The sequence below is a fragment of the Carettochelys insculpta genome, chromosome 2 (genome assembly GCF_033958435.1).
Source record: "Carettochelys insculpta isolate YL-2023 chromosome 2, ASM3395843v1, whole genome shotgun sequence".
Lineage (NCBI taxonomy): Eukaryota > Metazoa > Chordata > Testudines > Carettochelyidae > Carettochelys > Carettochelys insculpta.
In genome coordinates, this window is record NC_134138.1 from 274767397 (window position 1) to 274794110 (window position 26714).

At 48.0% G+C, this 26714-nt stretch overlaps 1 protein-coding gene across 5 annotated transcripts in view; it reads left to right on the top strand.

Moving 5' to 3' along the window:
• SCAP (SREBF chaperone) overlaps positions 1 to 26714 on the top strand; it is a 95281-nt gene that overhangs the window by 16357 nt on the left and 52210 nt on the right. For 4 of the 5 annotated variants that reach the window (XM_074985238.1, XM_074985241.1, XM_074985240.1 and 1 more), the window contains exon 2: positions 10154 to 10380. In XM_074985238.1, coding sequence (XP_074841339.1) covers positions 10259 to 10380 — 122 coding nt within the window. In that variant the 5' untranslated portion in view covers positions 10154 to 10258. Of the gene's footprint in view, positions 1 to 1453; positions 1544 to 10153; positions 10381 to 26714 lie in introns of those variants that run through there. The other variant, XM_074985239.1, reaches the window with a different exon arrangement.

Genomic DNA, 26714 nt, shown 5'->3' on the forward strand with positions numbered 1-26714 from the left:
CACTGGAGCAGATGTCAAAATGTCAGTTCGGTCAGCCGACTCTCTTTTTATTGGTGATGGGAAGGTTGAGTCCCATGGGCCATGTTCCCGCTAATCTTTTCCATCCATGTGTGGATTTTGTTCATCCACATGCAGAATAATTTTTCTGTGCCTCAGGGCACGTACAACTGTGCACCACCGGTAGAAACAAAAATCCTAGCTGTGGGCACTCTGCTAATTGGCTGGGTGGCATTTGAATCCCTCCTGAATCCCACACAGCTGGGTGGCATCTGAATCCCATACAGCTTACAGGGAACAATGACGCAGTTTTGCCTTTCATTTCCCTTCATTACTTGCTGCTATTGGGGTGCATCTACACTAGGAAATAACTTCAAAGTTAACTGTGACGTTAGGCACTACTTCGCAGTAGCCTGAGGAGTGTCTGCACACATTTTCCCTTACTTTGAAGTTCTTACTTCATTCCTGGGAATGGAGTAGTGCCCTAGTTCGAAGTTTGTGTAGACGCTCAACTTCGAAGTCAGTTACTTTGAAGTGATACTTCGAAGTAAGCAGCTGCAGTTATTTTTGTAGTGTAGACACAGCCTTGGAGTGCCTTTCAGGCTGGAGAGGAGAGCTCCTATTGCAGCTGCTGTCAGTGCTCTTCTAAGGCTTAGAGATCCGCAGAGTCTGAGTTGTAAGGGTGGGCACAGAGGCTCTAGGTTGCTGATCAGCTGTGCAGCTTATGCGTTTGCGGCTCAGGTAGAATGCTGCCTTAGGCCTGAGACACCTACTCCCCTGCGCATATCTCCTCTGGTGCCTGGAGATCTCCTGTATGTCCTTGAGTGTGGTGGGATTAATTTTCATTTGTATCTTCATTGTGGATTTGAGTTCCAGGTAAATTTGTACCCCAGCTTCTCCATTGAGAGTGCTGGAAAGAGCCTTCGGGTACTTTGGGCTACTCGGTGAAGATTACAGTTGAGATGATAGACCCTGGTGCTAGAGGTGCCACCCGCAGATGCTTTGTCTCTGGGGGCACAGCACAGGACTGTGGTATCCTCCTGAGCAATCTTATCGTGCCAGCAGCTTTGTATCCATACAGTATATAGGGATGTATGTCAGATTGTGCCACGTAAGGAATATCGTCTGTCCTGTGGTGGCTGGCTGTTTACAAAGCTGTCCTTGGCTGGAGACGGAGCTTTTCGCATCGGTTACTGAACCTGTAAGTCCCATGTGACCAGGGCGGTTTTGAAATCGGATGGTTCATCCAGCCTCAAGCAGGATCAGTTCTGTAACTGTCTCTTATTTTGAAATGGCTTTGAAAGTAGGAGTTACTCTCTAGTCTGTCCCCTGCTGATCTCTGGGGATGGACACTTCTGGGAAGGTTACTGGTCTGGTAAATAGACTGCAAGCCAATGAAGCATTAGGAAGGGGAATTCCCTTGGATAGCTCATGTGCCCTGTTTAACCTTCCAGGAGACAGTGTAAGGGAATACTAACCAGCTTCGCCTGCTTCATATGGGACAGAGGAGAGAAGTGCAACAACCTGTATAGATCTGCATTTTCTGGTGAGTTTCTCCTTTTTCCAAAATACTATGTAGACTGTATGTGCGCAGCCGGTAAAGGGCCCAGCATATTCTGCTTCCAAACTGAGGGCTGCTCCTAATGGAAGCATGTGGTCCCATCATACATAGTATCTCTACTGACCTGCACCTACAGTACAAGCACATTGTCAGTTACCTTTTGTATTCCAGGAGAGGACTCTCGTGGTCAGGTGTGTAGCATGGCGTCCCTATTTGTGCTGTCAGGTGCATTCCATTCCCAGTTTGGTGTGCCTGTACCCCCAAAGGGCACGGTGGGAGAAGCTGTGGAGAGGTGTTGTGGAAAGGATAGGCAAGAAAGTAGCTAGCGATTGGTGGAAGTGGTTGTGGTTTATCAGCATGTTAAATAGATTTTTGGCAAGTTAAAATTTGTATTTAAAGCATAATCCCATAGTTATGTTTCTAAAACTCATAAGCTTAAGTTAAATTACTGTTTAAAAATCAGCACTGCTTAGTAGTTGCTTTTCTGCAAGATTAAACAATGAATTAGAGTAGTTATTTTGCCTTTTTTGCTAACCCTGTGATATAATATGTATTGCTAAGACTGTAGAGGAATAATTAGATTTTTTCTGGGTTTTTTGGTGCCATTATGGAGAAGTTAGTTACAGTGGAGTTCTTTGAAAAGTTGAAAAAAAAAAACCAAAACCCAGCCCTGAACCTAAATCAATTTGCCAGCTACTTCAAACTCATGTTCACAAGGATTTGTCCAGAGCGGTTGGTTGGTGACCAAAGCATCAAGTCTGAAATATGTTGTCTGTCTGGAATCATTAGATTAAATCCCAACAGGTTTGATTCACCTAGTCTTTGTTTGAACATAAATTTCACAGAACTCTCAGTATCTGTTGCATGTTTCTTTTTCATCTGAGACCTTAAAACTGACTTGGTTGAAAAAGATCACATGATATATTTTCTTAAGTGTAGAATTTTACATGTGTCTTTATTTCAATATACACTCTGCCTCTACTGCAGAGCCTGCTGTTTGCCAGTGTAGTCCTAATTCTACCTGTTCATGCGCAGGATGCCTGCATTTCATTCATGAAGTGATGCCTTTTATTTCTGGAGTCTGTAAAGTGATTTTCAGTGTGGAGAAAGTACAGAATACATAATGGTGCTGCTAAGTGAGTAAAGATGGTGTATGTGTGTTCAGAAGAATCATCCAACAACTGTTAACATCCCTCAAGGGCAGATTATTTGAGTAAACTTGGAACCTTTCCCTTCCTTCCCTGGTCACTGTGACTGTGCAAATATTTATAAGCTTTTAGCCCCTGTGTTGATAATCCCAAGCATAAAGCTAGACAAACGAGTATGCAAGCCACATCAGGCATCCAAAATGCTGCTGAATAACGAGGTATACTCCCTTGCATGGTGAGCTATGCTTCAGACTTGGTCTAGTCATGGCTTTTCTCAGTCAGGTGGGTTTATGGCCAAAAGAAATAGCCAGCCCAGTTCTTTTGTGCTTGGGAAGTCTTGCAAGCCTGATGTTTACATAAAGTATGGGGAAGTGGGAGAATGATATTCTATGGTGTGAGACTTAGGCCAGGTCTACACTAAAGAGGTTAGGTTGACTTAGCCACATCACTCGGGTGTGAAAAGTCCATAGCCCTGCATGGCATAATTAAAGTGACTAAATTTCTGGTGTAGATGATGCCAGGCTGATGGAAGAATTCCTCCATCTGCCTTGATTCTGCCCTCCTGGGGAGTTGGATTAGCTCTAGTGATAGGAGAAGCTTTTCTGTCTGGTTTGCGTCTACCCCGAAGCACTGCATCAGTGCCGCTAATCCATCTAAATTCAGACACAACCTTATTCAGGGCAAAGGGTTTGTCACTGTTAACTGTTCTTCACTAAACTTCATACACTATATATTGGTTCAGTTAGGCTTATTTTCAACTGTTAATTGTCACAGTTCAGGGCAATTGCACCAGTATTCCTCCTTTGTAGTTCACCAAGGGCACCTAATTAAAGGTTTCTGGCTTCAAACTGTCATTTCTCTTCAACAGAGACTCATGCGTCATTTCCAACTGACTGCAGTTTGTCCAGGCTTCATCATTCCCCTTCCTGAGCTGTGATATCTCCAGAAAGCCCGCATCTGCACTTTGCTTTCTCCCTAGGTTATAAGCAGTGTATTTCTAGCAGTTGCAAGTTATGACAGGTTGAACCTCTCTAATCCGGCACACTCAGGACCTGACCTGTTCCAGGCAAGAGAATTTGCTGGACCACGGGAAGCCAATATTGTCTAGCACATTACCAACACTTCCACTGCTTATTGGGCTCTTAGAAGACAGATTAGGGGTAAATTAGAACTAAATAACAGCACAGAACACTGAGACCCAGGTCTGGTGGCTATAAGCATACTTTATGGTGCCACAGGAAATTTGGCCTCACTCATAAGTGGTCATCCAGCGAATTAAAATCATGCTGGGTTACGGATGCTACTGGTAGAGAGTTTTCCGAGTCAGAGAGGCTTAATCTGTACACATCTCTTTCTAAGAGAGTACATTTATTCTTAAGGTAACTGCATTACAGACACATCACTTCAGAATCAGTAAAAGAATTATGCATGCCAAAAAGCTTATCAGAGGTCACCCTAGCTTTCCCAGAATCTGGTAGATGTTACTCAGTGGTAGGTTGTGAAGGATTGGCAAGTTCATTAGTGTCTGAGATTCAGAACTATACTAGCCATGAATAGTTCAGGCTTCCCTTTCATAGAATCATAAAACACTAGAACTGGAAGGGACCTTGAAGGTTTTCAAGTCCAGTTCTCTGCCCTCTTGGCAGGACCAAGCACAGTCTAGACTATCCCTGATAGGTATCTGTCTAACCTGCTCTTAAAAATCTCCAGTGATGGAAATTCTGCAACTTCCCTAGGTAATTTATTCCAGTGTTTAACCACCCTGACAGTTAGGACGCTTTTCCTAAAGTCCGACCTAAACCTCCATTGCTGTAGTCTAAGCCCATTGCTCCTTGTCTTATCCTTTGTACAGTTCGGTCTTGGCTCACGTAACAGGTGATAGCAGACAACATGCCCCTTCTCAGAGTGCAGTTTTGAAATATAGTGGTTTTGTGTAAATGGAGGTGGGGAATTTGCATTCACCTCGTCCTAGCAAAACTGCATAATATGTTTTGGTCCGAAAAGTCCAGTCTTTTCTGTCAGATTGTTCAGTATATAATTCTTGTAACGCTAGCACTCTTGTCTGCCATTTCTCCCTCCTTGAGAGGTTGTGTAGAAGTCAAGTCCTCAGCAGTACTTAAACCATTCATTTAATGCAGCTGAACTCAAAGATACTTAGGTGGAATTCATTTAGGGGTCTCAGGAATATTATAGGACATTGCCATGTCTCTCACACTGAAAAGTATTGCCACTGACATCCCTCTACTTGTGTCCTGTGTCTAGGGATGACAGGGATAACACTGCCAGCTTTTCCACCCCATGTTTCAACCCATCCATGTATGGGTGCTTCTCTGCTGGTAGGTCTGCTTCACCTTTGTAGCTACTGCCAAAATGGAGGCATCAGCTGTGACGATAGATTTTGTGGTGTTGAGGTATCTGAGGAATTGATCTGAAATCCCAAGATTCATTTCTTATTTGTTCCTGAACAGCCAGTGGGTTGTATCAATTATTGGTCACTGGTGACCTGGGTGGTGACAAGGTTGGGGTGGTGTCAGTGTTCTATTATCAGTTCCCTGATCTCCCTCTTACCATCTCTCCATAGACTCTGCGTACCAGTTCTGCTTTGAGTTCTAGAAACTGTGTTGGTCACTGCTGACTTAGGCTGAGCTTGAACTGGTTGGAGATTAAAGCCATCCATGTCCCACGGATATTTTTGCATAACTCAATTATGCTCTTATAGCATTTATTTCATGGTGGCATTGCCAGATCCCACTTTGCATATTGTCGTAGCATGCAACTGATCTTCATATGTGGTCTTCAAACAAATGGACCAGGTTCATCTCCCTTCATATTTCATCCCATTGCACGCTGACTTTGGCCATTGTTTCTCAAAATGCTTTATTGCAAATTGACTCCTGAAAAAGAGCTTTAAAAAAAGGAAGTGACTCTTGTCTGTGTGAAAGTTCCTCGTAGATGGGTAATGCAACAGAATGGTATAGGCCAAACCTACAGTGTTTTTAAAAGGGAGGTGAATGAGGAGAGTGTCTGGTATATTGTTTCACTATGGGAAAAGGTTAGACAGATTGTGTATACGGTAGTGCCTCAGTTTGTGAGGGTTGTGTTCCCACGCACCCTCACATCACTCAAATTTCATGTAAATCGTGATGGTGGGGAGGGCAGCTTTTTTCCTGGTGGAACACATGTTCTGTAGACGGGGAAGCAGCAGGAGCACCTGGAGCTCCTTTCGAATTGTAAATCCTGGGGTTGGGGGAGCATTTGAGGAGGGTTGGGGCCGTGGGAGGGGGGCAGGGCGATTAAGCCGGGGGTGGGTTAAGGCTGCAGGGGGCAGGAGGTGGAGTTGATCTGGAGCCGTGTGGGAGGGTGTACTGGGGCCAGGGAGAATGAGATTGAGTTGTGCTTAACTTGCAATTGCGCATTTTGAGGGTTTACTGTACTGAGGCTGTGAAGGCCAGGACTCTATTAGGGTTTAAAAAAGAGCTTGATAAATTTTTGCAGGTCAGGTCCATAAATGGCTATTAGCCAGGGATAAAGTATGGTGCCCTAGCCTTCATAACAAGGGCAGGAGATGGATGGCAGGAGATAAATCACTTGTCTTCTGTTCTCCTTCTCTGGGGCACCTGGCATTGGCCACCGTCGGCAGATGGGATGCTGGGCTTGATGGACCTTTGGTCTGACCCAGTATGGCCATTCTTATGTTCTTATGTTCTTATGTTCTTATGACAAATTCTTTTGCCTACTAGTAGCAGTAGCTGTAAGCAGTAGAATGTGACTCAATGGGGGTGATTATGTGGCCACAGAAGGGCAAGAACAGGTTGTGATCAGTAGGAAGAGAGGTCGAGCCCTGGGGATGAATGGAGTGTGTTCTTTCTGCCTGTACTGCGTTGTCGGAGAACAGCAAGAAATGATTTTGCTGCATTCATGAGAGACTCCTGTGTCCCATGTGTGTCTTGAGGTTCTCTGCCAAGTTGGAGCTGCTTGTCAGCCAGCTGGAAAGCTCCTTCTTAATATTATCTTGTAAGCTTGAAGTAATTGCATGTTATAAATGCTTAGACAGAGGGGTGGCATTGGCAAGCTACACAGGCCAAACTATCCAGTAGCTCTCGGCCTTTTGGCTGTGGTCCCATTTCACTTTCTTGGAAAGAAGGGATGACGAGTCCTAGGACATCCCTTCCTTCCCTATGCAGGAAGTGAAATAGGACCAGAGCCAAGAGGATGTGGTAAAGTGAAGTACCAGAGCTGGACATTTGCAGTAAAATAAATCTTCCCAAGGGACCTGTGTGCCATTGAAAGCCCAGGAGATGTTGGTGAATGTAGCAGATGGCAGAGCTGACTGAAAGGATCTCTCCCTCTAGAAACCAGCAGTAGAATGTCCCATGGAAATGGAGTTCTCTTCCGTAGGGAAGGTCCATCCTTTCTAGAGAGGCATGCTATTGGGGAAGCCCTGCTGCTCTTATGCTGAACCTGTTGGAGAATAGGGGACTTCCATCTTCCGGGCTATCCAGAGTATAAATTTGCTTATGTTATTACTGCCAAACTTAGCTTCCCTTCCATTGACCTGTTGAATTGTGCTCTAGTACTCTGCAGTGGTTCAGAAGTGCTATCACCTTCTCTGGCTATATTTGGGAGAGGGGAGACCCGGCTGAGGTGGCAAGGGGTACAGTCTTGCTCCAGCTTGTTTTAAATTTTCTTCCACCCTGTTTGTAGCATTAACTGGTTATAATTTGAATTCCTTTTCTGTCAACTTGTAACAGCACTGGATTGCCACTTTGTGGTAAGGCCCCAGACCCAGCGGAGAGTCTTTGATATAGAATGTGTAGCAAGACTTTCTTGAGAAATCTGTTTCCCTAGCAATAGTGTGTTGCACCATCATTTCTTAATAGCTAGGTGGGAGAATATAACGAGGGCTGTCGTTTAGGTAGCTTAGCCATGCTGATAACCTTAGAGCCCTAAGGATGAGACTTACATTGTGGTGTTTGCTGGATTGGTCTTTAGCAAAGCCTTGAAATTGCAAGGAGAACAGTGTCTCAATTTAAATCACACGAGTCATGTATTGTAAATTTTGTAATCCTCTAACTGTACTAATGCTCTGTGCTAATATAAAGAATGGACAAAAGGTATATAGAATTACTGTTTGTTTTACCTGAAGATCTTGAAGTGCTTTAAAACCCAAACCTGGCTTTTTTGACACCTAGTTATACCTTCTTGAATAAGCCTAAATAGTTACTTTCTTCTTTGCTGCTTGCCTTTTCAAAAACCTATAGGCCAGTAGGGAAACCTCTGGCCTGTGGGCTGGTTCTGACCTGCTGCTTGATTTCATCTGGCTCATTGCAGTCCGGGCTAAAGGCCATAAGTCTTGAGTCTTGGAGCCCCAGTGCGGAGCTGGAATTGCAGACTCTGGCTCATGGCAATCTGTGAAGCTCTATATGCTACCATTACCTGCAGGTGGTACCACCACAGCTGTCATTGGCTGGGAACTGCAGGCAATGGGAGCTGCAGGATTGGCGCCTGCAAGTAAGGGCAGCATGTGGAGCCATCTGGCTCCTCCCAGGTGCCACAGGGATGTGTACTACCCACATCTGATTCTGAATGCTGCTGGAGGTAAGTGCTCGCACCCCTTTCTGCACTCTTTCCTGGCCCTTAGCTCCCTCCCGCACTGTAACGCCCACAGACTCCAAACCCCGACCCCAGCCTCTTGTCCTGAGTCCCCTCCTGTACTCCATCCCCTTGTCCCAAGCTGCACCCCAGAGCCTGCACCCCTCATCGGAACCTTCAGAATGTTTTGGGAGTAAGGGCCCTTCAAAGTTGCGTGGGTACTTTGAAGTGCTCATGGCTACACTGCTTGCTGGTGCTGCGAAGTTAGCAACTTTGAAGTTCACATGGTGAACATTATGCTAATTAGGCACTGCATATGCAGCATAGCACCTCATTGCTGTTCACTGATCGGGCTCATTTGAGGGGGGCTCCGAAAGAGGGGGCTAGTGTAGATGAGCCCAGAGTGTTTCAAAATGTCGGACTGAAGTCTGGCTTAACAGCTTTGATGTTGGTTTAAAATAAGGTGGTCAGTTTTGGATCAACTCCAGGTGCGCTTGGGAGAGCAGCCAGTAATGGGAGCTTCTTGTGGAAAAAGTGACACATTACTTCCCCAAGTTTGATGTGAGTAGTGATGTGGCCCTTAAAAAAAAAAAAAAAAAAAAAAAAAAAAATTTGCCCATTTACAGGAAGACTGCACTTATTAAGGAAAGATCCCATATTATCTGCAGCTTATCCATTTCACCTTTCCAGTGCACAACCTGGGAATAACCTTTGCTTTCCAAACTCTCCTGAATGTCTGTGGATACTGGTAAACCTTAACAGAAAAGTTTGAATCGCCTGGTCCTGGAACAACTTGGAGGTCTGATTTGTGAAGCAGGAACAAACCATTAAATCTTCTCCTGCAATCATGGCAAAAGGTCTTTTGCCAATAGCAAGCACTCAAGATATCTTTATTTTACTATGAAGTCTGCTGTGGCTTGGTTGGCATATTCAACCTTTGCTTGCTTTTTTCAGAAAAAATAACGTTGAAACTAAGCAGCAGAAATGCAGCACTTTAAAGACTAACAGAATGATTTATTGGGTGATGAGCTTTTGGGGAACAGACCCACTGTCCCATGAAAGCTCATCACCAAATAAATAATTTTGGTAGTCTTTAAAGTGCTACATTTCTGCTGCTTTGTTTTGTTGGAGTACAAACTCACATGGTTACTTCTCTGTTACTGTTCAGCCTGGAAACTGTCTGTAGTTGTAAAGTCCAGACCCAGCCTCTCCTGCCACATCACTAGCAGCCAGGATGTTCATGTTGAGGGTCGGCATTGTGCTTCTCTGGTTCCCCTTTCTCCTGAGAGAGCGTTTGTATTGCTGACATCTAGGCCTTGTCCTTCCTCAAACTGACCATCTGCATAGGGGGTTCTGCCCCTTCTCTTGAGTGGTAGCTAAGCTCTGTTGCTCTGCCCAGCTCATTCTTCCTGCCTATCAGGCACCCACTTCCCTTCCCACTCAGTTCTTCTGTATACTTCCCCTCTCACTCAGTTCTTCTGTATACTTCCCCTCTAACTGGTCTATGCGCTCTGTCTTCTGATGGGTATTTTTATTCTGTTCTCTGCTGATCCTCTCTCTCGTTGTCCCAGGGCATCTAAGTTCTTTTAGATCTGTTCCTTCTCCGCCCCGTAGACCTGCCGCGCGCTTGCTGAGCCTGTTGTCACACAACTTGCTCTCATCCTCCCTGGTGTCTTTGTTTGGTGAGCAGGGAGCCAGATGGCTGCCCACTGGCACAACTTCTTGTCTTGGGCTTCTGAGCCATACGTGTTTTCAGCTTGCTCCGCAGGAGATGTGCAGCAGCTGGCTGGCTGTAGAGCTCAGTTGATAATACACCTGTTGTTCCTCTTATGCACTCTCTATTTCCCCTTTCCAGCGTCCTGTCCTGCATCTGGTGCCTTTTCTGAAGTGCTGTACATGGTGAACCTGAGTAACCTCCCTGACGCGTTCCGGGATGGCAGCTAGGTGACGACAGCTGAGAATGACCCTGACTGAAAAGCTGCGCGAGAAGATATCGTGGGCGTTCTACAACCATGGGCTGCTATGTGCGTCCTACCCCATCCCCATCATCCTCTTCACTGGCCTCTGCATCCTGGCCTGCTGGTAAGTGCTGTACAACACTTGTCTGCCCAGGTCAGTGCTTGGTTCCATGCTCCTGTTCTGTGAAGTCCTCGCTCTAAGTGTGAGCATTCTGATATGGGCTGTCCCTTAAGTGTTTGGTTTAACAAAGGAGCTTCCAGTCATAGTTGTGCTGAGGAGCAAGGTGGGAAACTGGAGGCAAAATACTTTGCTGTGTAGCAGACCAACTAGTGATCAACTTGGGAACCAGGAATATGAAGTGGGGAAGGGGAGTTGGTGGTTTTCCCACACAATATTGCGCCTAAGCCACTGTCCCTGGAACATAGCTATCTTATCCTTATCCACCCTAGCTCAGCCGTTCTTGAAATTCCACTTCTGTGATTGGTCTCTAAACAGAGAGGTTCAGACGGGGTGTGGAGGTGCACTTACTGTGACTGGTAATCGGCGATGTTGGGCTGCTTTGTGAGAGGCCATTATTCTTTACTGTGGGGCCTTGGGGGCAGTTGCAGGTAGGACTGATGACCCTGCTGTGCCAAGCACTGTGCAGCACTCCTCGGTAGTTGCTTATGCTCTCGATACCTGCCTGAAATGATCAGCATTGACTCAAGGTGGAAGGGGCTCTGTTGTGACCCGCACAAAACTACAAGAACATGACTGTCAGTTACTAATTCTGTAGTTCCTTGTTTCAGGAAAGAATTCCAAAAATGCCTTGAAAGTGTATGGAATAAAAGGGTCCTTTATCTGTGTTTGGTAACGTCCCAAAGCACGTTGGTCCTGGGATTAAAAGCCTTCTAAAGGATTTTACTAATGTCTCCAGTACTAATCGGCTTGGATCTCCATTTGAGAACACAGAATTACTCTTAACAGCACTGAGCCGTGCTCTGGAAGAAGAGGAGGACACCTGATGTCTTGCTTGATCTGAATGTAATTGACTGCAAATTCTACCAGAGCAGCAGTTTCCAGTTGGGATTTGTTTCTTTATTGTCAATGGATCTGAAGACTATCCATCTATGTGTCTGAGTATCCCTTAGGGCAGTGGTTTTCAGCCAGTGTACCATGAGAACTGTCCAAGTGTGCTGTGAAATTTTACCAATTTCCCCTCACCACAGCTCTTGTGGTTGCCTGAGTCCCAGCTGGGGAGAGCTTGGTCAGTTCTCCTCTCCTGCCTCCCTGCGGCAGCGCTTTGCAGAGCTGCTGCAAGGGGACGTGCCAACCCTGCAGCAGCCCCCTTGTGCCAGAAGGCAGCTGAAATGCTGCTTTCTGGTCTGAACAGGCTGGCGGGGCACTCGCGCCCTCTTTCTGCTGTGACAAGGGGACAGGGAGGGAGGGCAGAAGCCTATTGGGATTGGGATGCAGTTTAAATGCCATGTCCCAGCGCCAACAAGCTGGTGGGGAGGGGAGACTGCTCTTTGGAACCTCTTCCTTTCCTCCATGCTGGTGCTCAGTTACTCAACATCCCATTTGATCCTTGTTTAGCTTTTTGTATGTGCTGCTATGTTGCAAACTTCTCTGGTAAGACCATAACCATAATAAATGTAAGTAAATGGGATGTTTATGCACAATCAGTTCAGTTGAAAAAAGAGGGTGTGCCGTGGAATTTTGTCTCACTGAAGTGTGCTGTGTTACCGAAACGGTTGGGAACCACTGCTGTAAGGGATATCTGGGCCAGACATGCAGTGGGCGTTACTAGTATTCTGTAATTTGTATTGGCCTATTTGCATCTCACTTGTGCTTCGAACAGCATTCCTGAGAGGTTACTTTCCTTGGGTAAAGAGGAGTCCTGTGTATCTTTTGTTATCTTCTGTTAAACTACCTGTGCACCTGATCATCCAGCCTAGCATAAGTCTGTGGAGCAACTGTCACTCAGCTAAGATTAGATTGTGGCGTAACACGGGTTTGTCAGCATTATGTTACTTGTGAAAGTCACAGATACCAGCTTCTACAGAAATATGTTTGTATCAAAGGGCAGGATTCAGAAAAGTGAGCACAAGGACATTTGTTTTAAGTCACATCTGTTGGGGCTCTGATGTCCCAAATCAGAACAATAATGTCTTGAACTGATGTCCTGCTCTGAGTGAGATTCCCTCAGGGCCCACTTCAGAAAGTTTGTAACTTCAATCTACAGGAGCCATCATCCCTCCCCATGTCCTGCTGTTGAAGGGTGGCTCATGCCATGTTGACGAGTAGAGCTCATATACTAAGGGTACCTGGAAGAGCACAATGTCTGGATCAGAGGCGAGATTAATTTTCTCCCTCAACCAGCTTCAAGAGTAGGGACACAGCGGTTTTATTCAAGGTGGTTGAAAGAACAAGCCTCCCTCACAGTACTGCTTTGCCCAGGCTCATAGGACTTAATCTGTAAGAGCTGTAACTCAGTCCTAGTAGGCCAAGACATACTGGTGAGGTCTTACAACACTCTTCATCAACAAGGAGTAAGACATCTTGAGCCCTAATGCCAGTGTCTGATATTCTTAATTCTGGGTGAAGGGAAGGAGAAAAGTCTTCTGCATTTCCAAGCACTACAAATAAACACCAAAGCAGCTGGTTAAACAGGAAAAGGGTAGAGTCCAGGAAAGGAGAGTCTACATCCCAAGATCTTTGAGTGGAGGTCCTGAGTTGTGCCTCCCACCCCCAATGGATAAAGGTCCAGCAAAGATCCCAGTGTGTTTTATCAAATCGAGTTCAAATAGTGCATGATCACAGCTGCAGCTTTTCTTCTGTGGGTAAAATCTCAAGTGACTTTCTCTTTATAATGTTCTCCAGGACAAAAGTGAGATGGGTTGGTCCCATGTTGTCTGAGTGTCTTGGTTCTTGCCTCCAGTTTGGATGGCAAGCACCACTCTGCTATGCCTTCTCTTAGAGAAGGATCTATAATAATCCCCCGTATGTGCGGTTTCAAGTTGCAGTTAACTTGCATTAGCACAAGTTAAATGGAAAGCGCTCCAGTCCCCACCTTCCCCAGCTGGGGAGAATCTGTGCCATAGCAGCTGTCTCCCCACCCCACTCCCCCAGCTGGGGGAGCCCAGTGGGCAGAGAGATGCTGTGGTGTGGTTTCTCCCAGCTGGGGGAAACTGCGCCACTGTGTTTGCCTGCCTGCCCATTTCCCCCAGCTGAGGGAGCTGGGCAGGCAGACAGCCGTGGTGGTGCAGATTCTCCCTGGTTCCCCCAAGCCAAGGGGAGCCAAGAGCCAGGCTGCTGGCTAGTTCCCAGCTCCTCCCCCACCTCTGACATACACGAAATTCGAGTTATGCGAGGGTGTGCAGGAACAGAACCCTCACACAACTCGGGGGACTATGGTATTCTCAAAAATAAGATTCCACAGTCAAGCCCTGAATAATGTAGCTACAAGATATTTAAGAGGCACCGGTTAAAGTAGGCTGTTTAGATATATTTGTATCATGCCTTCAGTCTTGAGAAACTATGCCTTAAACAGGGCATCTTTAAGGACCTGGTCTATAGGGAAGGTATAGTGCTAAGATGGATCTGCTCCAGGCAAGGGCAAAGCAAATCCATTTGGTGGGTGTTGTCAGCGCACTAGAGACAGCAAATTGGGCATGATTTCTTAGAGTGGCCTTACTTCTTAATTTTACACCAGTAAGGAAAACCTCCTCCTGGGAACTAAATCTTGTCTCAGTCCCCCCGAATGGGGACCACTTTGACTCCAGAAGGTTGTCATCCTAGCTGCAATCTGTTGGCCAAGGGGGGTTTTCTTAGAACTTGTCATATTGAGGAGTTGCAGTCGTGCATCGCTCATGGAATTAAACTGTGCTGAGAGTTAACTCAGCCTTTATTCCCCAAATAACCCTGATTACAAGTAACTGTTTTCTTCTGTTTTTTTTGGCTTACATACTGAACTGTTTAATAATAGATGTAAACAAACAAAAACCAGTGCACACCTGGCATATACTATATCAAAGCTCTCAAAAATCATTGTGTACAGTATTTAATTCAATCAAGCTGTAGCTTTGCTGGTCTAGAACAGTGGTTTTCAACCGGTGTGCCTGAGCACTGTCCAAAGGTGCCATGGGATTTTGTCAGTTTCCCCTCCCTGTAGCTCTTTGTAGGGGAGGGGAGGGATGGTTGAGTGGTTTGAGTATTGGTCTGCTAAACGTGGGTTTGTGAGTTCACTCCTTGAGGAGGCCATTTAGGGACTGGGGCAAATAGTTGTCAGGGATGGTGCTTGGTCCTGCCAAGAGGGCAGGGGACTGGACTAGATGACCTCCCAAGGTCTCTCCCAGTTTCTAGGAGATCTCTCTCCAATTACATTCTTACAGTCAGAGCTAATTGATGACCTTGCACAAGTTGGGGTTCAAGCAGCAAGGCTGCCTGCTCCTTGCTGTGGCAAGGAAGGAGGGAAGGTAGAAGCCTGATGGAGCTGGGGCATGGTTTAAATGCTGCATCATGGCTCCAGTGGGTTGGCAGGGAGGAGCAGCGTTTCTGAGCAATCCGTTTGGCTGAAAAAAGTGGGTGTGCCAGGGAATTGTCTCATTGAAGTGAGCCGTGTTACTGAAAAGGTGGGGAACCAGTGATCTAGAAGACATGTCAGAAACTAGAAGAAGCGACCAAGACTCAAGTTATCAGATGGCTGAACTTTTCGCAAGCTTTCTGAGGTTGAAAACCTCTGTCTCAAACATTCATGTTCATGCAGAGCCATGGAGGCTTCCTGCCCTGATGGACCACATGAAACACACACAGATGTAGGGTGACCACCTGATCATGAAAACATGTTTCCACATTTTTGCTAATGTTACCAATTAAACATGAACGCCTCATCAGTCCTTGCAATGGAAGAGAGCTCAGCCTACTGTCCTCACTCAGTAACTGATACATAGTTAGATGCGGTTTTTTAATCTTCTCATTCATCCTTTGTTTCCCTGCCTGGTGAGACATTTGCTGCTGGACATGCCAGGGTAATGGAACTGGAGACTTTCCCTGCAAAGGAGAGCAAAATTTCTTAGCTTGCCTGAAAATGTTGTTTCTTCTAGTGGCAAATTCTGCAAATCAAATCCACCTGGACTAAAGCTGAAAGGAATGAACTCTGAGGAAAGCTTGAACATATCCCGAACTGGCTGGTGTTTCATAGGTGGTGGTCATTTCGAGCATCACTTGACTGATTTGGTCAGGTTGTGGCTCCATGGAATTCAAAGCAAGATTAAGATCCATTGTAATGGATCTGTGGACTGTCTCACTAGAGAAGAAAGGATGTTTCCAGGTGAGTTGAGAAGGTTTTGTATTTTACCCTGTTGCTAATCCAACTTCAGCTGTTTTGAACCCTTGAAGCTAAGCTGCTATGTGTTCCCAATGCCCAAAGTGACTGCAGTCTCGGGGCAGGGGGGGAAATGACGATGAAAGTAAAAGGAAACATGCTGCCGAATGGGACTCCCCTAGTCTGGCTCCAAAATAAACTGAACTGGCACAAGAGAGATAAAAATATGCAAGTTTTGGTCCCATAATGTTCATTTGTTTTCGAGGCAGTCCTGGGGGCGGGCGGGGGGCTGCAGTCCTGCAGTCCTCACTGGATCGCAGACAGTACTCGCTCATCACTCAGAGCCTGACAACATACCATTGTTTTCCTAGGTTTGTGCTTTTACTGGAGTTAAACACCACTGCCAGCAACTGGCTGTGAACCAGACCATCCCTTGCCAATGCCACCTCTGCCCACCGACAGTCACCGACCTAGAAAACAAAGCAAAAAAGCAGTAAAGTAGCACTTTAAAGACTAACAGAATAATTTATTAGGTGACGAGCTTTTTCTTTCTTCGCCTTTAGACTAACAGAGTAAGTGTAACCCAGAGGGGTTGTGCTGCTGCTGTCTATTCGCCCAGGCAGTTTGTGAATACACAGCAAGGTACCGATAGGTGTGGCGTTGCTTCCACAGTCATGGCAGGAACAAATGCAGAGGTTATGGTCACATGTTTAAAAATGGAATATCTCTGCTTGTTTTGAATCAAATGGGTGACTGCTCAGTTGAGAGACCTGCTGGGCCATAATCTGCCAAGACAATTATCCAACTATCTATAGCTGCAGATGGTTTTTAGATGTATCATCTAGCTAGGCAGGGCTAATGTTGTCTCGTGCACTAAGCACTAGGCGAGGAGCCATTCCTGCCTTCTGTCTCCTGCTCTGCATCTGACTCACTGTAGTGGTCTGGTTTGGTTCTGTTGTCACCATCGTCCATCCTGTTGTGCTAGATGCTGTGTGGATACACAACAAACAGTGATCTTTGCCCCTCAGTGTTTCATATTCTGAAGGTAAGACAACAGATGAGGGAGGAGGAGAGAGAAGCTGAAGTGGGTGGGATGGAAGAGACGGTAATAAATATGTAATAGGATGGGCAAGTTCTTAGCCATCTCAGTTATTCACCTGCCTACCCATTGTCTGGTTGCATTTTACCATGCAGAATTTCCTTTAAGATACCATCATCATCTGGGCATCAGCCCTCTAGCGTGTGACTCGCAGGACTCCATAAGAACAGCTGGAGAGCAAGAGCTAGGGTCACTGACTGTTGTGTGACACTTGCACAGCCCTGCAGCCAGACCCTACTGCTGCCTGTGAACACCCCCCCCCCCCCCCGGCAGCCCAACACCCCTGCCGGCCCTGCAGCCTGACCCCGCTGCCACCTGTAACCGTCACACCCAGACCGCTGCTGCTGCCTGACCCCCCCGTGGCCTCACAACCTGACCCCTTCCCCCCCGCCAGCCCCAAACTGTGGCAGCCTGACCCCTCTCCCACCCAATCCGCCACCAGATTTTTAACTCTCCTTCTCGCTCACCACCCCAAACTACCCCCAGCCTTTAACCCTCCCCAACCCAAGGTTCACTCACCTTTCAAAAGCAGTGCCACTTGCTGCCACTTCTTCTCCGAGTTAGGAGCACTAGGAACTAATCAGAGGCTTTTACGTGTAATTTAATAGGAATTTAGTGTGCCTCTTACAAGTTTCTGCCTATGAGATAAAATTTGGGAGCCAGCTGCGCTCATATAGCGAGGGATGAGTGTGCTGTCGCTGCCTGCACGTGTTGATCCTTGCTTTGTTGTGCTGGGAAGAAGAAAGCGACTGTGCGTCTAGTGCTTGTCTTAGCATTACCATTGTTGTGCCTTGGAGTCTGCCTGCGCCTCCGGAGCTCTCCTCTGCCTTTTTTCCTCATGTCCTTTGCCAGCATCAGCAAAGGAACAGAGTTTGCCTGGCATAGCAATGAAGCAGGAACCTGTTTGGATACCTTGGTGGTCCCTATTAACTTAGTATATGAACACCGCTCAGTCTGTGTGGTGGGGGGGATGTGTTGAGGTGGGAGCTATCGCAGCTCTAGGTGCCTGTTCTCCCTTGGTTAGCTTCCCAGGCAGAGGTGATCGTGAGAGAGTGTAGGGGGAAGGTCAAGTGATCTTCTCCCACTTCCAGATTGGCTGGATGGGGACGGGGAGGGAAAGGAGCTCTTTCCTTCTCTCCCGGCAGCTGGGTGAGGAGCAGGATGGAGCCACTTCTCTATGAGAGAGTCTGGCTGGGAGGCAGCTAAGCTGGAAGTTGTGAGGGGATGCTGCAGGGAATCTCTCTTCCTGTACACACACCCCCACCCCGACTTTTTAGGTGCATGTTACTTACACGGGAGCATCAGCAGGAGTGTCAGGCTCTCTCAGGCAGAAGCAGCTCGGTCTGGCTCCAGCCCATCTGCCAGGGAGAGCAGACAAATAGACAGGACAAGGAAAAGGGAGAGCAGAGGAGTCCTCTTCCCGCCTCCCCCCCTTGCCAAAGGAAGGCATTCAGCTGGTGCAGGGTGGGAGGGGTCACTGGACAGGGGAGGGGAGTGGGGCTCCCCTTTAGCTTTTGTCCCCCTGTGTGTGTCTATGGGGAGGCACTAGTTGCATCTGCGGTTAATATGGACAGTAACAGAACTGTGTCAGTCAGGGGTATGGAAACTCCACAACACCTAGCAGCCCAACTGTGCCTCCAAGCCCCCGGGTGAGACGCAGCGGTGCTGACAGGAGAGCTCATGGTGGCATAGCTAACACCCTCTGGGCAAGGGGCATCCTCCCAGTGGCAGAGAGCTGCCTTTTGTTGGCTTGTGCTGCATCTATGCTGAGAGCAGTACTGACACAGCTGTGCTGGTAGAAGCTCTGCAGTGTGCAGGTAGCCTTGGTGTGTTTCTTCTGCTCCATTGTGTAAGTCGTGTTCACCACAAATACGAGGTAGCCTTGCTCTGAAAGTGAACCTTCCTTTTTCAGCTGAACTGCGTTTCGACCGCTGTCAGCGGGGCTATCAGCTACTGAGAGAGATGTATAGACGTATGCAGGGCACTCCAGATAAGGGAGTCAGGGTCCGTGCGTAGCAGAGCTTACAGTCTATGTAGACAATGTACAGCCATGAAATGGATGAGTACGGTAAAGGCCAGTTTGAATTGTGAAGGATACCTCGTGATGTGTTGGTGCAGTATGGCACCTCCATGAGATGATCCCTGGCAGTTTGCTTTAAAACAGGAAGCCTGCCCACAACGTGCTGCACGGCATGGTTTGCGAAAGGTGGTGTCCGGTGTGGTGTGGTGGTAGAATATGGTGCCTGTCTGCATGCTGCTGGTGAAATCTGAACAGTTTTTTGTAGGAACCCAAAGTGGTCACCATCTGAGGGTTCTCTGCCCTGTGGTGGAACATACCTGGGTCTTGGCTCTATTCCCGGTGGGCGGTATCATCCAACACACACCTTCTTTCATGCTTCATCCTGTGCTGCCCCTTATGCCTGGGAGGAGCTCTTAAACATCTGCAGTGCTGCTTTATCCTCATTCAGAACCCTCCTGCTAGCTCGCCTTTGCCATCATGCCTACAAAAAACTGGCCGTTGTTGGGCCACTGTGCCCTTAGACCAGTGCTTGTCACAGTGATCAATACTGTCATTGTTTCTTCCTCCTTCTCCTATCTACTTCTGTTACTGCCTCATAATTGGATTGTAAGCTCTTTGGGGTGCGGGTTGTCTGTTTTTCTTCTCCTTGTATGGCACCTGACATGCTGAAGTGCTGCTGTACGACTAGGATTTCTAGGCTCTATGGTAATACACATACTTGCAGTCTCTTCAAAGGCCAAAGAATAAATGGGTCTGGATGCTGGACTTATCTCACCCCTGTGGGAGTCGGCTCAGGTCTGCCAGGAGATACGGGGGTAGATCGGTTCCGGGGATGTTTGTACTGCAGCCTCAATTTTCTGAACAAGGCTAAAAGCTTTGGGGACTGAAATCTCACACCATTCCCATCATCTGACACCCTTGTCAGTAGGAGTGACCAGAGTCTTCAATGTAATGTCTTTAAGCCTCTGGCGAAAGTCAGAGAAACTCCCATATGTGCTTGGCGTAATTAAAGTTGCTGAGTTAGTGGCATCAGAGCAGTGGAGCAGACTGAAGGAACCAGCCGTCTGACAGCTTCCAGCAACGTTTTGATTTCCTGCTTACAGCTAACAATGGGTCTGTGTAACCATGGGGAAGAGAAAGATGGGTCAGCTAATTATCATGTGCTGTTGGAGGTCACAGTAAGATATTTCGGTATGTGGCTGGAGAGACATAGGATCTATTGTGCTGCCCCTACCTCTTCCATGTTAGTGATCTAGCAGTGGGACTGGGAAGAAACTTGAACGTGAAGTGTAGATTTTTGATGTGCAGAGAGTTAGTGCAGAGGTGGAGGATAGTGTGGCGTAAGGGCTCCTTGTTGCCTTGGTAACCTTCCTGCCGTGGCTTCCCCCCGATCCTGTGAAATCTTCCAGTGCACCACTAATGCACCTTCATCTGTCTCCACTTCATTTTTGCCAATGGACTTTTTAATTTATATTTGGATTTATAAACACGAGGCAAAAGCCAAGGGCACTGGACTTTCAGGGTGCTGAAATATTCAGTAATGTTTTGGGAGGCAGTGGTTCATTTATGGTTGTCTCCCCCACATTTTGGGGTGGAGGTTCCATCTTCCCTGCCCACCCCCTCCCAAGAGAAAATCAGTTCAGGCTGATCTTGGCATAAAGTAGAAAACAATGCTGGGTTCCAACCCAGTTTCCTTCGTCCACACCAAAATAACCCGGGCTTGGATTCTCCAGGGTGTTTAGGGGTGTTTAACTTCCATTGAAATCCTTTAGATTTAGGCATCTGAATGTCTTTTCTTCTTGTTCCTTTCTCCAAGGCAATGTATGGGGTGGACCCAGTTGGAACCAGTGTTGGTAGAGCTGGGGTACACCTCCAGAGAAGGAGCAGGATAAAACCAAACTCCAAAAGCTGTAGTTAGAAGGCAGGGATGGGGAACAGCTGGCCCATGATCTGGATCCAGCCTTCAATGCACAAGGGTCCCATTTCCAGCATCCAGCCTGTAGCAGGATGGGTCTTATGGAGCCCTCAGCCTTGCAGGCCAGAGTCAGGCAAGCTGGGCCACGATCTGCGCACAGGCTGTGCCTGGTGGGGGCAAGAAGTGGCTCCATGTGCCACTGTCACTACTCTTCCCCTGTTCCCCCGCAGCTTGGGGATCAGCAGTGCAGTGCTGCCTGGAGAGGCTTCTCCCCTGCTGCTCTGATGGGTTGCAGTCCCGGCCAGTCAGAGCAGTGGTGGGCGGGTGAGTGCCTGGCAGTGGCAGAGGAAAAGCCTCTCCAGGGAGCTGTTCTCCACACTGCCATTGCCCCAGCCAGGAGATGGGGAGGGGGCAGTGGTGTGCGGAGGTTAGTGCCCCCCATAGCCTAGACCTTCCACTCTGCTCCTGCACCCCCTCACTCCTGCCTAGATCCCCCCTACCTCAGCCCTCTCCTGCAGCCTCCACCCCATCGTGCTCCTAAATCCTCCATGTTGTGTCTAGCCCCCTCCTGCATCCCAACCCCAGCCAGCTCCTGCACTCTCCCTCCTTCTGAGTCCCTACATCTGCTCCCTGGCAGCCCCCTCCTGCATACTGAACCCTGACTCTCCATTTCTGGTTTCACCCTGGGCCCTCAGCAGAGTTAATCTGGACTGGGGGAAGCCCTGACTGTCAGTCCCCACTTCTCACCTGTGAGGCTGGAGTGTGAGGGGAAGGAGGTCTCTCCGTCAGGGGCCACATCAGTGAAGGGGCGGTTTTTTGCTTTTTACTGTTCTGTGGCCCTGGCTTTCTGTGCGCCATTGGCCCCCATCTCAGAAAGGTCCCCCACCCCATTAAGGACTTGTGCTTTCAGAGATGTGCTGTCCGAATTCTCTACCAGCCGCCTCTCTGAGCTCCCAGGGGGACTGTACTGTTCCCACCGTGACACTGGCGAAGTCTTAGGTTTAGTCACAGCTTTTTGATGCCCATCAGGTAACAAGCGGTACGCAAGCTGTGCTAATAGTGTGCGTGTGAAATGCTGTGCCCTCAGGCAGCATGCCGCATGGTGTACGCTCAGTGGCAGCGCGCTGCTTTGTGAGGGGGCGGTATTTCTGGAGAGCGTCCAGTGGTGGTGTGTAGTTTGCATTCTCAGTTTTTCTTGTTGCTTGTTGAGGAATGTGTAGCCGGCACCTGGCGAGCTTTTTTTTTTTTTCTTTTAAGTGAAATGGTTCATCTGTTTATGCCCCATCCTTCTTTTCTGGGGGCACTAACACCATTTGCAAGTTGCTATCAACCAGCATGGCCCCAGTAAAGTTCTGCGCCGTTGTGCTGGCAGTCTCAAATGAGTAGAGACCACTTCGCTGTAGTTTAGCAGTCAGAGCTTGGATAAATTCAGCTTTGCACTTTGCTCAGTGGTGCGGCAGGCGGTGTGGCAACAGCAGCTACTGGAGGGTTGTTAGCAGTGGTGGAATTGGGATAAGGATGACACCGCAGGACTGATCCTTGGAGCAGTGTCACAGCATGTGGTGCAGGCCCAAACGTGGGAAACCGGCTCAGATCAGTGGGAAAGGGCCTGCAGACACGGAGTGGACGCTGCCAGTTTCCAGTGACCTGTTTTGGTGTGGGCAGATCATACAATGGTCCCCATGGTTGATGCCATGGAAAAGGGTACCGTCGCGCACAGAGCTAGCTGGGGCTCAGAAGGTTGTTAATGACTCTGCCTGCAAGGGGGTTCCCAAACTTATTTGGGTAATTGATGAGATCCTTGTGCTTATTGTTTGCACTTCCCAGCAAAGCTGAGAAGTAGCGAACAGAAGTGGGTAGTTCTCTAGGGTGCTCCAAGAGCTTATTGGCCACCGTGGCAGGATTTATTGGCATAACTGCAGAAAGCATCCACGGTGGCAAGACCTTTTGCAACTCTGATGTGTGTCCCTTAAAGGAGAAAAGATTGTTTGTTCCACAGGAACATGATGGTAATTAATGGTGTGGATGTTGTTTATCCTCTGCTTTCCTGGATAAGAGAGCCATTCCCTCGCCACCTGGACTGAAGGAAGGCACTCGGGGACAATGACCTTAATCATCGCAGAATGGCAGTGGAGACTGCATTTGGTGGTTTGAAAGGAAGATGATGCTGTTTGGAAGCAGCCGAGGAGAATGTTACAAAGATTATAGCAGCCTGTTGGATTTTGTACAGTATTTTTGAGAGGAAAGGAGAAGGCCTTAGTGATGGGTGGGAGATCAACATACAGGGATTTGCTCAGCAGTTTAAGAAGCCAGCGAGATGTCCATTGCAAAATGCAAACAGTTGGGGAATATTGTCAGGCATGCCTGTTGCTCTTAAGTTTGAGTCTGTCCTGAAATTGTTTCCTTGTACGTCCAGCTGTTAGGCTGGGAGCGGGGCCTGGGGATTTCTTGAGGAGGTTAGTGTTGATGGAGTTTGGTGGAAGTGCACTGTTGGGGCAATCGCTGTTTTGCCTGGTCTTTGCTTGCATCATCTCATGAATTAGTGCAAACATTACCTTTCTGGTTAAAATGAGCTGGTAAGGCCTTGTGAATGAAACTTTCAAGCTTTATTTTAAACAATCTGTGCCACACACAGAAACGAACTTCAGTGAAACTATGCTTAAATTATGAAAAATGAATGAAATGAGAAAAAAAATGTTCAGAAGCAGTTCATCTACAAAGAACCCTTTCATGAACCCAGCAATGAAACAAAACTTCCCCAGGCGACGCTGCAGGGCACAGCAGAGGGGCTGGGGGGACTTGAAGTCATAAGCAAGTATTTGTCTTGGCTCTGCCTTTTGTTCCTGGGCCCACTGGTGTGAGGTGCCAAAACTCAAAGCTCAAAAGCCTTGGTTTCCCAGCAGTTGCTATTCTCTGAGCCCCGAGCTGGAGTTCATGAAGGGAATTTCTGCAGGGGCTGAGTGGGAGGAGTTCTGTAGTTATCTGTAGCCTGTACAACCCTGTCAAATGCTAAAAAGCTGCATAACTTGGGTAAAGTTCCCGCATGTGAAGCTGTTTCCCCTCCCTGTGACGAAAGCCCTGCAAATCTGTGGCTATCCACTTTGTATCCATGGGTATCCAGGGCTCATTTTGTATCTAGAACCCTGCAAATTTGCAGCTATCCTCTTTATATCCATGGGTATCTGCCCAGGCAGATGTGGGTCTCCCTGGATCATGTTTGCAGGTATGGATACCAGTTTTATATCCATGCAAGGCTCTACCTATAATTCTGATTCCTGTGTGGCCACAGGAAGGGTTGAGGTGTTTGGGGTTCCCCGGGATAACAGCATTGACCTCCTTTTGGGAAGTGATTGTTTTGCTGTTGCTCTCAGGATGTGAGACCCTAGGTTGAGGGATAGTAACTTCTAGTGGACCAACATCTGTTAGTGAGAGAGACAAGCTTTCAAGTCAAAGCTCTTTCACAGGCTCCAGTCCCTTGGTTTTGTTAACAATCAAAGGTTTGAATGGCACCAGGCTGGGCATGAGGGTGTGAGTGACTGCCATAATTAAAATTAATAGCTGCTCAGCTCTAGGTGCCTTTGTTAGTAAGCAGACACCTGTAGCTGAGTGGGCAGAAGGATAGTCCTTGGCCCTTGGGAGATGACTCTCATTGGCTGTGGGGCTGTACCTAAGGCAGTAAGCTCTCACCCTACCTGCAGCGAGAAAGCAAAAGGGTGGTGTGATGGGGTTCAGGGGTCCCCCTGCACTGCACCCCGTCCGCTGGCAGGAGAGACTCTCACTCAGCAGGTACAACAGCAGGTTTATTAGGCAACAGATGTCCAGTTTCTCACAGAAGCAACAGCATAGCAGCCAGAGACAGTCCTTCCAACCTGTCCTGGGGAGAAGACCCCGAGGGGTGCCCCTCTGGGGTGTAGCTTTCCCCCTCCTCAGGCTGGCTGCCTTCCAGCTCTCCCTTTTCCTAGCCTCTAACTCCCACCCCTGATTCAAACCCCTCTCAGCTCCTCCCTGCTCTTTGTTCAGGCAGAGGTGTCACCTGCCAGTTGTAGCCCCAGGGTCATCCTTAGCTACTGGGAGCTGCTGCTTGCCTCAGACATCCAGCCTGACTCACACATGCACTCCCCCCACTCCATCACAGGTGGGGGCTGGGGGAACGACTGCTCTAATACACTCGCCTTGGAAAGCAACTGGAAGGTGGCTCCTGGTTACAAAGACAGTCCAAAGCACAGCCCTGCAGTAGAGGGGACTGGGGGAGGACTCCATCCTAGGGGTGAGGGCAGCAGGTGTGGAGATGGGTTCCTGGCATGTGCACAGTCTAGGGGTTGGGTCATGACTCCAGGAAGGGTTGACTGTTGCACAGGAGCAGCCTGCATTTCTACCTCACCAATCAGAGCCCCAGTGATGTGATTGGGTTAAGACACAATGTCCCAGTGATGGAGTCAGCTATTGTCTTCAGGGGCTGCCCACTGACTGGGCCCCAAACCCAAGTCAGCTACACCTGCACCTGTTGGCCTTCACAGAGACAGCAACCCCCTTCTAGCCCCAGGGCAACAATGCAGTATAAGGAGGGAAACTGAAACACACACTCCTCCTATAAAATATTCACAGAAACTTCCCATTCCATCACATCATTGTCCAGGGGCTGCACAGCTGAGTTTTTCAACTCACAGCTGAGGCCCATGTGACATTTGCAGGGCCTTACAGCTTGCATGCAGCCCACAAAGCACCGAGAGAGCTGTATATGCAGCCCACAGTGGTACCCAGGATGAAAAGCACCAGCATAACATGTCCGGGCAGTGGTGGGCAGTACTGGATGGCTTGCTGTCAGAAGGATGGCATGCTGCAACAAGGCGCTTTGTATTGTCTCCAGCAATTGCCCGTACATCTCCCTGTCTCTTTCTGTATTGATTTGGCCATAGCAATGCTGTCCCTGGCCATTAACATGCGGTCCTTGGTCGCTGCAGCTATCTCCTGGAGAACCCTTTTGTTTCCTTCCCTGTGCTCCAGTACTGCCTCCATCACGCTGTGACTTGGCTTTTTCTCTTGTTGCAGGTGGAAGGGATGAATTTGTGGTGATGTCTGAAGATTCCATCATTTAGTTTTCTGCCCCACCAGTTAGCCAGCTGCTCACCTGTTAACACGGGTGGGAAGCATGGCGAGTTGTGAGGGGGAGAAGGAAACAGGCAGCGTGCTCTCAGGTGACCTTGGAAAATCCTGTCTAGCTCCTCAAAAACGTACAGGTTACATGTCCCCTGCCAGATTTCCTCCCCACCGTCATGCCTCATTTTTACAGTGTGGGCTGCTTGCTGTTTGTATGTCACCACTCACATTCTGGTTCACCTCTCCCTGGTGTTGTCTTTACAATGTTTTCAACTGGACTTTTAGATTGGTGGCTGGCCGACCCAGAGTGACCCTCACCAAGCCTCTCCCTCGATGGTGAGATCCAATGTGTCAGCATGTTTCTAGCCATTTGCTGGGGGCACCTGAGTTTTCTGAATTATGACTGCAGCAGTGTGGACATACTTGTCTCTAGGAGCAGACGGGCCAAATCTGATGTTACAGCAGCCTGTAAGAAGGGCTGGGGACAGCTAGTCAGATTGGCCTCAGAATGGCAGCAGTACACAGGTAAACAGAGAAATCAGTAACAGTTGTCGTCAGAGCAGTTTTAGCATAGAACCAAAGTAGTTTGCAGCAGCATTGCGTGCATTCAAACAATAGACTTGGACTAATTTGATTTCCAGCAAACCCAATTCACTTTGAAACACTCCTGATAAGTGTGGGGGTCAGTGTGTGACTCGCTTTGTGTGTGCAGACCAACTTGATTTAATCTGATTTAAACTTCCCACCCTGACAGGCTCTCGCTGACCATTACCAGGCCCGTGTAGTGTTCAGTGGTGGTGGTTTATTGTTCCATCCACTTACAGATGGGCCTCCCACAGCAGGGAACACTTGTGCCATCCTTTACCCTTCTAAATCCACTTTCTCTCCTCCTGCATCAGTCTTCCCCTTTTGCTGGTGGTAAAATATTTGTGCTTTTTAGCAGCTGTCTCCCTGCTTGTTCCTGGAATGAAGGCACATTGAAGGGCTTCAGAGCGGCAAAATCAGTGCAGTGGTATCACAG